At 32.9% G+C, this 10,919-nt stretch overlaps 1 protein-coding gene and 1 long non-coding RNA gene across 3 annotated transcripts; one reads left to right on the plus strand and one right to left on the minus strand.

The window, feature by feature from the left end:
• Positions 1–1,347: 1,347 nt before the first annotated feature.
• On the minus strand, positions 1,348–9,301 carry LOC127704243 (uncharacterized). 2 transcript variants are annotated; one of them, XR_007983195.1, is made up of 4 exons: positions 8,893–9,301; positions 5,972–6,182; positions 3,731–3,817; positions 1,348–3,374 (listed from the first exon to the last, which is right to left on the minus strand). It is a non-coding gene; the product is annotated as an uncharacterized LOC127704243 (long non-coding RNA). The 2 variants fall into 2 exon arrangements; XR_007983196.1 differs by having other exon boundaries at positions 5,972–6,204.
• LOC127704242 (uncharacterized) lies at positions 1,762–6,109 on the plus strand. The gene is made up of 4 exons (XM_052208199.1): positions 1,762–1,969; positions 3,160–3,442; positions 4,112–4,197; positions 5,856–6,109. The coding sequence occupies exons 1-4, from the start codon at positions 1,762–1,764 to the stop codon at positions 5,993–5,995; spliced, it is 717 nt and encodes a 238-aa protein (XP_052064159.1). The 3' UTR covers positions 5,996–6,109.
• Positions 9,302–10,919: the final 1,618 nt, after the last annotated feature.

The following is a 10,919-nucleotide window of genomic DNA, read 5'->3' on the forward strand; positions in this document are numbered from 1 at the left end:
GCGCAATAGCAAGAAATCTTTAATTGCACAGTATTGCGCAACAACACAGTATTGCGCAATAGCACAGTATTGCTCAATAGCACAGTATTGCACAATAGCACAGTATTGCGCAATAGTAAGAAATCTTCAATTACACAGTATTGCGCAATAGCAAGAAATCTTCAATTGCACAGTATTGCGCAATAGGAAGAAATCTTCAATTGCACCGGTTTGTGCAATAGCAAGAAATCTTCAATTGAAAATAAATACAAATCTTTTAACCAATTTCAATGGGATTAATTTAAAGTCTTTAATTTTTGGGGGTTCTTACCTTGTATTACTTTTTTGGATATTGGGCCCCATTTTTAGATTGGTCTACATTGAGGTCAAAAGGGTCCAAAATTAAACTTTGTTTGATTTCATCAAAAACTGAATGATTGCGGCTGTATGATATGCTGAATCTTATTGTGCATTTAGATTTTTTATTTTGGGCCCTGTTTTCAAATTAGTCCATATTAAGGTTTGAAGGGTCCAAAATTAAACTTTTGATTGATTTCAACTAAAATTAAATTTTTGGTGTTTTATTATATGCTGAATCTAACCATGTTGTTAGATTTTGGATATCAGACCATTCTAGGTAAAATGAATGTCCCATTTCAAATTTTTAAGCTCTTTGACCACATTTATTTTGTGTCAGAAACCTATATTATGTCAAAAATTTGATCACAATCCAAATTCAGACAGTATCAAGCTTGAATATTGTGTCCAAACTTGCCCCAACTGTTTAAGGTTCGACCTCTGCGGTCGTATCAGGCTGCGCTCTGCGAAGCATTTTATTCCATTTGTAAAGGGGCATAACTCTAGAATAGTAAAAGCAAAATTAAACCTCAATCTGTGTTTTGTGGTAATAAGCATTGTGGATAAGTTTCATAAAATTTGGTTAAGGCAAACTAAATTTAGAGAACGGAAAACTTTTTTGGGATGTACGGAGGGACGAACATACAGATGGACAAGGTTAAAACTTAATGACCCCTCCACTATGGCAGAGCATAAAAAGACATAGAAAACAAGAACTACTTTTTGCTCATAATTCTTTAACAGGAAAGGCAACACTCCTACATAGTTTGGGTTACCAGTTACATATGAGGGTCTGAATAGGGTGGTGTTCATTTATATGATTAATTTCATGCCATTGTTATATATTCTTTAAATTTTAACACATAATTATTTTTTTTATCTTTTAGTAAAAAAAAAAGTTTTCTATTTTCCTTTCTTTTTCTTAATCACCATGCTTTTCCATTATCTTTTAATTTGTAAACCTCGTCCATACTGCCTTATATGACTGATGGTAATGAAGGAATAAACAGCTACCATAATAATACAATTAATAATGTACTCACAAAATTACAACAAAAGAAAAATATAAATATCACCAAGAAGTGCTTAGAACAAATTAGAAATCTTTCAAATTATTTAAATTTTACTACAAATGCAGTACCTTAAATCAATTTCACAGCTACATTAGAACAAATATTTTGATATACTAGTATACAACAATAATATATAATTATAAATGATAACTGTTGATTAAGAATGCCATACAACATGTCAGTGTCTTGCAATTATAAATAACCTTAAAAATTGGTTTAATCAGCGACAACATTTATACAAAGATCATTACACGATAACAAAAATTCAACTCCAATCTTTATACATAACTACATGTACATAATTTAATCTTTGTGCACTGTCATTTTTACCAAACCCTCTGCATTTTAAAAAATGAAACGTAACAAGAATCAATTATATAGAACAATCACATCCCATTCTTACTATGGATTACCTCCCTTTGATCATATACAAAATGTTGTTGTTTTTTTTCAGACAAAAGAATTATTGAGGAAAGTTTACCAATTCTTTGTGGGAGAGAAGGAGAAAAATAAACCATGGGCACTTCAAAATCCCATTAAAAGACTAGTAAAGGCAACAGGTAAAATTAACTTATTTTTTAAAAAAAAATTTCAGTTTTACATAACTGAAAAAAAAAGAAAAATTATTTGCATAAAATCAACAATTATGATTTTAAAGCAGACAAACTTTGTTGGAGACCTCAATTATTGGGGTCTTGTTATTTTTAATAACATATAATTGTGCAAACCAAATGATGTCTATAGATAAAACTTGATGAAAGATATTTTCAACCTCATAAATATCAATTCATAAGGTCAAGGCATCAATAGCAAATTTGCAGGTAAAACAGTTAACTGTAAATACACATCAACAATTAAACATGAAAATGAAGCGAGGGTCAGATGTACCCTTGGACATGAGTTCCATTCCAATCCTTCCACATACACCAAATATAGTAATTTTAGATGAATCACGTGTACATTAGGATAAGTTTCAGATAATGTAATTGGGGCAAATCTAATAAATATTTAAGTGGTGATAAGAAAACTTGAATTCTAATGCAATTTTTATGTAACAATTTTTTTCATTGGCTAAAAGTTACCGTCAAATCCACAGTTGACCAGGCTTAACTAAGGAGGGATCCGCCATTTTGAATTGATTGGATCAACAAATGTTCGATTACTACAATATTATCGAAAATAAAACAAAACCTACAACCAATTCGCCGTTTTAATGTGATTTTATCCGAATTTAAATCGTAGAGGTAACGTAATAACCTTCAGTTTGTCAGTTTTCATTTGAATGACGTCACACTTAGCCATGACGTTTTTGCGCCAAAATCATTCAAGAAGTTTCGCGGATTTTTTTGTATGTGAAATTTATACATTTTGTCAAGCTCTAACGTATTATTTCTTTTTGTATTGCATTAGAATCGGAATAACAGTACTGTAGTTGAAGAGTTGCCACCGTCAATTTTGATTTGACGGTTGAAATTTCCGTTTTACTGTCTCCGCTACGCATCACCAGTAAAACTGCATTTGCGATCGTCAAATCGACAATTGACGGTGGCAACTCTTCAACTACAGTACTGTTATTCCTTAAATATATTGTCAAGCTATGCAAGTCCAACAACAATTTTTTATGACTATGCAAACAAGAAGATATATAAATGCCCCCAACCACCTTGAATCCACTCTATACAATTATATACAAGTTTTTTCTATCATTTTTATGTTATATGCTGAAATACATGGACAATTGAAATTTCAGGGATTAAACCAACAACACTGCGACGTTATGTCCATACAGATGCCAGTGATGATGCTGTGCAGGATGTGGTGAAGGCAGTTCATAAGGCTGCTGTCCAGAAAACTGTCAAGAAGAACCAGAAGTTGGATGATTTCGACAAAGGTGTGGTGAGAAGGACCATCTATGATCTGCACAAGAAATCCCAGTCAGTGACCATGCCAAGTCTGCAGCAAGCTCTGAAAAAGAAAGACATCGACGTTTCCATATCAACAGTGTCGAGAACAGTGCGTTTACTGGGGTTTCGGTAATTAATTTCATTCATAATGTTCGGACTTAATCCATTGTTTTGTAGTACATGTATCTTAAATCATCTCTTTTAACATGTTTAATTATCAATTATATATACACACAAGTCTAAATTGAAAACAACGTTCAAACCTATGATTGCGTTGGATAAAAACCTCTATTTTTGTATGTGTGCATGCAAAACAAATTTCTTGGTAGAGGTGTCTAAATACAGCACAAACAACATAAAAATCATTGATTCAAAAATCTGAAACACTTTCATAACTTGAATTAATGAAATATTTACCTGCATTAAATACACATTTCAGTATTGAAGTACATATCTATACATATTGGAAATATTTTTTTGCTCTGTAGTCATCAGCAAAATAGTCTGAAAACAAATAAACCACAATTCAAATTTATAGCTACAAATTATTAAACATATGTGAAAAATAAATCACATGCATCAATCACTATTATAATGTTCCTTTTAAACATAAACCTGCAGAAGTCTCTTTCAAAATGTGGTATCCTCTTAAAGCGACAAATATAGAATGTTATTGACACCCACTTTTAGTTGAGATTTAAAAGTACGTTCTTTGCGCCCCAATTATGTTTCAGTGTAATAACCCTTAAATGTTATGCAATTGTGAATGTATATATTTATATAAATTTTTTTTTTCAGGTTCTACAAGAATGCGTCAAGCCGAAGATTTGTGTCGGAGAGGGAGGACATCGTTCTCATGAGAATGACATATCTTCGTAAGATACGTAAGTTTAGGCAGCAGGGGCGTCATATTGTATATCTAGATGAGACTTGGTTGAACACTAATCATGTGGTAAAGGGTGACTGGCTGGATGTTCCCAGCACATCCATGTCTGTCTTTGAGCCCCACTGTAAAGGTACCCATCGGAAAGTCCCTTCTGGCAAGGGTACTAGATTGATAATCCTAGATGTTGGCTCCTCTCAACAAGGCCTAATCCCCGGATGTGGTCTTATATTTGAGTCGAAAACCAACAGCTCTGATTATCATGACGAGATGAATAAGGAGCACTTTACAGAGTGGTTCAGAGATACACTTCTCCCTAAACTGCCTCCTCGGTCTGTAATCATAATGGACAATGCTCCGTATCACAGTCACTTAGATCCTGACTCAAGGGTACCAAACACTAACAGCAACAAGTCAGAGATCTCGGCATGGCTGGAGAAGAGCATTGTTCAGTATGATAAGAAAATGAAAAAGGCCGAGCTGCTTGATTTGGTGAAGCAACACAAACCTCTTCCTAGGTATATTATAGACGAACTTGCATCAGCTAATGGCCATGAGATTTTACGAACACTTCCTTACCATTGTGAGCTCAATCCCATCGAAATGGTTTGGTCTTACTTAAAAGGCTATGTAGCTAGACATAATTCTAGCTGCAAGAAAAAAGACATTATCAAGCTTTTTGAGGAGGCCAAGTCCCATATCGATGCGGAGCGCTGGGCTAAATTTGAGACTCATGTGGAGAGGGAGTTTGAGGAAAAGCTCAGGAAACTTGATGGCATCAGAGACGAAGACGTCGATCCAGTGGTGATTGACATGACGGACAATGACAGCCAAGACAGTCAAAGGACAATTCCTTACATGTTTTCAGAGGGGGAGGAGGAGGGGAATGACGTTGAAAATGACAATGACTTTGAGGACAGTGTCTCTGATACCATCAATGATGCTGATGAGATTTTGTGCAATACCTGTGGTAGCACTGAACCACCCAAGCCTATTCAAAAGGACAAGTATATATCCTGGTTTCAGTGTGATGCTTGTGATCAGTGGGTACACAACAGGTGTTGCACAAAACCTGCTCTTGCGAAGAATGTCTGTCTTCGGTGCTTCTCCATTTTTAACCACCGGAACCTCAGTGAACCAATTATTTCGCCACTTGAAGAGATGGAACAGTGATGTCTTTCTTTCATGCCAGTAAAATAGTAACATGAACACTCCATAATTTTTACTTATTAAAGATATTTTTAAATGTAGATTTATCAATAAAATTGAGAATGGAAATGGGGAATACTTATAGCAATGTATAAAATTGATTGTTTTATTCAAAGCATGTTAAGAAAAATGATAAACAGAAAAACTCCTATCTTTTCTATAAAAAGTGATTTCCTATATATAATATCTGTAACTTTTTAAAAACTTAAAAAATGTCTTCCATTAAAATTAAAAAATTAAAAACCTGATGGCTAACTGGCTTAGTTGATCTGTGATTAGTAGTTGAGGGTGGGAAAATAGAATATTTTTCATTTGAATTATAAACCAAAAAAATGTTCCTCCCTACACTATGACACTTGCACATTAAAACTTATTTTACTGTCAAAAAGTTACTTCCAATCATTAACATAAGCAAGGATTATCAATTGTTTTTTTATATTTTTTTTAAAGAAAGTGTAGGTACATGTACATGCAACTATTTTACTGGCAGTTTCAGAACTGATACAGCTTTATACATGGGAACTGTCTACATTTCTTTACAGCTCAGGAGGACTTTCTTAACATACCTTTGTTTAATCTTCGGTTACTGATTCTTTGATAACAGTTTCTGGACAGTTAGTTGAGTGATTGCTATTAACCCATCCTGTATACATTAAATCAACATCTGTGATATAGTTTCAACATCTGTGATATAGTTTCAACATCTGTGATATACCCTACTTTCAACATCTGTGATATACCGTAGTTTCAACATCTGTGATATACTGGTTTCAACATCTGTGATATATAGTTCCAACAACTGTGATATATATTTATTCTGATTGTAAATAGTTCATTTATGTTGAAGATCTCTATTTCTAATTATGTTTATAAAAAGTAATTGAATTTTAATGATTAATGTTGGTTAAGTTTTTAATTATAACTTGTTGTTCATGTTGTTACTCCAATATAAAAAAAAAGGTACATGTACATTGTATCTTAAGTTATTAAATCATAAATTTTGTTTAAATACACTGTTATATTGTTTTATTGAAAATGCTTTTTGATATATACAGCTATAGATTATAAGATATAGCTATTACAATATGTAGATGTTTAACTAGTACATAAGAATTTTGCAAGTTAAAAGAAAAGGAAGGTTGAGATGAGGAGCAGCTTTTAACTTTTGATCAATGCATTAAGAGACTTAATCTTAAAATGAAAAAACGTATTAAGGCATTTGGATTAGAAGTGCATCAATTCTGAAAGGTGTCAATGTTCAAAATTTGAGAGAACACCCTTGGAGAAAATTTTCACAATGATAAACCTATTTCACACTTTCTCTCATTTTTTTATCTGGTATCATAATTTGTAATGTTTAAACATAAAACAGTTGATGTGGTATATATATACATACATGTATATGAATGAAACAGAAACCCAGCATAAAGAATATCAAAGATTGATTGGTGTTTGCTTTACTCTCAAGTCTGCATTAAAAAGTCAACATACAGTCTTTAACAATAGACAAATAGATAGATGGCGTAACAATATGTCGATTACAGGCAACTCTTGCAATCAACATCAAGATGAACACGTTCAGTATTCAGTCATCAAACTTGTAAGCTGAGTATGTTTAATACATTTGTAACAGAGAAATTGCCAAAAAAACATGCCAGTACAGCATACCAAATCAACCACCCTATTATATTCTATGTGTGTATCCCCCAAGTCAAGAGTATCATGGAACTTAGTGAGTTTTTTTGTTGCTGTATAGAATAGAATATTTAGTGACAGTCCTGTACCGATGAAATCGAAAGGGGACTTCAGGTTTGCACTCCGCCTGTCTGTCTGTCCATCTGTCAGTCCGGCAAATCAGTTTTCCACACTTTTTTCTTCATGCTTGAAAATATTGATTTGATATTTGGTATATAGTTTTATCATGGCAAGTTACAGATCAAGTTTGAATTATGTTCTGGTCTGATGATTTTATGCAGAGTTATGGTCCTTGGAATTAGAAAATTTACTTAAATAATCAGCTTTCCTCACTTATCTTTGCCATGCTGGAGTATATTGACTTTATATTTGATATATAGTTTACACCATGACAAGTTATAGATCAAGTTAGCATTTTGTTCCAGTACAATGAATTCTTAACAGGTAGTGGACTATGTATTGGCATAGTTGCCATGCAATACTCTCAGAAATGCTTGTTTTATTTAAAATTCCCAAACTTCAGAGCTCACAAATTACAGGTACATGTACATGTATAAGATATGTGTTTTGTGTTTGTTTGTTTGTACATTAATAAGGTCCATAGATTCATTGTTCGCATGTTTTACGCTTTGTCTTATCAGGGCCTTTTATACATTTGTAACTGGCAATGTGGTATGGTGACACACAGTTGTGAATGTCTGTCAGAGGGGAACAGAGTACATTTATGATAAATCCATAGACTTTTTACAAGTATCACTAGTACTCATAATGACTGAAAACCTGTTTTAAGAGGCTTCAAAATAGCCCTTTTACCTTTCTTGAACATACATTGTAACAACGAACTTGCATAAGGCAGTGACCAAAAAAGCGAGTCATAAAGAAAAAGGTTATATTTCAAGTATTATAATGACCGGTTTAAATTACATCAAAATCAGATGAACTTACAATCATTCAAAACAACAGATATAGTTAATGTGGACTTGGGAATCCTTTAAATGTATGTTCAATGAAAAGAATATTATCCACAAACAAAATGAAAATCAATTATTAATGGATCAACATGTACATGGAAAATAAATAAAAACTAATGTTTACTTGTGAACTCTAAAAGGGTAAGCATTTCCATTTGACATTAAAAGAAATTTCAAGGGAACTTGTCATTTTTTTTAAGAAATTCCAAAACATCCCATTGGAATTAACTGTGGCACCCTAGTCCAGTTTACTTCATGTAGTATTGTTGAAATCATAGTACATATAGCAATGATGTTGTATTGACATGTACAGAAATTGATGTTATAAAGATAACATGAAACCTGAAGAGTCTGTGTTTTTGCTGTTTCTGTATAATCGACTACATTCATGAGCTGAAAGGCTACAATCAATGTCTGTTTTTTTTAAACCAGAAAACATATCAACAGATGTTTGACACAGGTATCATCATTTTTTTTTCTGTGCATATTTCATTTTTTTTTATAGGAATCTCAGATGAAAATCAGTAAAATAGCCATTTCAGGATTATCCAAATTTTCTACCCCTCCCCCTCCCATTCTGACTCGTCACTGCACTTCCCAGACTACCGCTACCCTCCCCTTGACTCCTGCTTACCAACATCTCATTCCCATATTCCCTAGTCCGATATTGCTTTGGCGTCCGACGGCTGTTTTGTCCGAAAAGCATGTTACCTTGCCCCAGTTACCCCTCAAAATTTTATATGTTAAAGTTCAGTCTTTCTTCAGTTATTGTGATTGGATATGTTGCCGGTTCTTTTTTATTTGTTTTTTTAATACATTACCTTTTTATTTCATTGTTTCTTCGTGTAAACACCATTCTGTCCATTCTCCGGGTCATATTCAGGTAACATATTTATCTTGTCGATTACACAACTCGTGTTATTGTTTACATGTAAAAAGCGCGGGAAACTGTATCACATCAATGACACGGATATTGCCGGAGAGTAACGAATGTTATGTAAATAAAGGATCCTCATAGAAACCATGATGGCGGATTAACAATGTAAATAATCTTGAATAATGTGAAGGTCAGGATTATACAGTGCAAACACAATAAAAGGTAGGACAGTAGTGGATATTTGGAAAGGATTTTTATTCCGCTTATTGAAAAACGTCATCTCGAGTGAACGCGGCTGATATTTAAAAAAATTTCTACAAAAAACACGGTGCCAATTTTACATGACGGCGACTATAAATAAAGGCAACAGTAGTATACCGCTGTTTAATTCTAAAAATTGGTTAATTCGTCGGTACGATAAAAGGTCATTATATGACTCAGTGAGATGAATTTGATAATGAAAAAATGTTTATAGATATACGAAGATGTGCCAACTGTATTACCCAAACACTGCCAATGACTATACTGAATACTTTTATCTCTTAAATTAAGCCAAACAATTTAAGTGTTCAAAGACAGTCAAAAAACTCCGACATCACTCGTTATTACGTCGAGAATCAAACACTTCAGAATCTGTATAACAGTATTTTAATAAGCGGTACATGTATATGGCAAATCTTTATCAGCTTTTATTGTTGAGATATTTTTTGGTTTTTAATACAATCCTTTGCAGGTCCAGTTTATATGCCACGGTAAGATCTACAATGTTTGAAGCTAAATCTAAAAACTGTTAGAATTTAACAGTGGCATTACTTGCATCATATACGTTTTTGAATGAATGAATGAATGAATGAATGAATATGTATTTGCAAAAGCATACAGAACATGCTATGGCAATACATAATATATACACAATGTGACAAAAGACTGATAACAGAGAACAATACAATAATAATATAACTAACCAATTATATCAGATCTATATTTCCATGCATTCTTCAGATAGTTACAGAGCTTAATTGTAAATGATCTAGAAGTAGCATTCATCAAACAAGATAGTTTAAAAATATTAGGCCATAAACAATAATAACGTGACAGAAAAACAATTTCTAATTGCTCTATATGCTGAACATACTAATACATAATGAAATTCGTTCTCAACACATTGCATATTGCAACATACACATAGACGCATTTGTCTTGGTATATCAGAGAAAATAACCAACTTCAACATTTAGTTTCAATGTACCACTTCGTAGTTTTGTAAGAATGTGAACATTATTAATGTAGCTTAAATAATTCTCAAAAATCAATCTTTACACTTCTATATACACTTAATTTCTGACAATCATATATATCTGCTGACCATTTTTGTAGATATTGGTCTTTAGTGCGTGTCTTCATAACATCAAAAGATATATCAATATTATTCTGGTCAAGCCAAATATGGTTCATTCCAAGACTAAATAAAAAATCACGCACATTAGATACCCAATTAATTTTACCTTGATTTCCATCGTCATATAAACTTTTATTTACATTATATTCAAAAGCTGGTTTATATATAACAGTACGTAACCAATACTTCAATATTAATTGTTTTCTCAAAACATACATAGGTAGTTGACCAAGTTCGCCACACAGAAAACTGATAGGAACACGTTTACCTACTTTTAAAACAAACATACAAAAACAATTATAAATAATCTCTACATATATGTCGTTAGCGCGGTGATAACCCCATATTTCGGAAGAATAGTTCGGTACCGATCCAACCATACTGTCGTAAAGAAGACATTGTTGATGTGTAGAAATGTAGATATTATTCAAACAGTTTTAGAGTGATGAGAGAGCACTTGATCCTTGCTGGGGTAGTCGTTTTGTGTGTGTAAGAATTTCCCGTTAAAGTGTAGCAACATTCAAAGGTAAACGAAGGGAATAACGATTTGAAGTTCTTGGTTATCTTATCAT

Source organism: Mytilus californianus, unplaced genomic scaffold (genome assembly GCF_021869535.1).
Source record: "Mytilus californianus isolate M0D057914Y unplaced genomic scaffold, xbMytCali1.0.p SCAF_6, whole genome shotgun sequence".
Taxonomy (NCBI): Eukaryota; Metazoa; Mollusca; class Bivalvia; order Mytilida; family Mytilidae; genus Mytilus; species Mytilus californianus.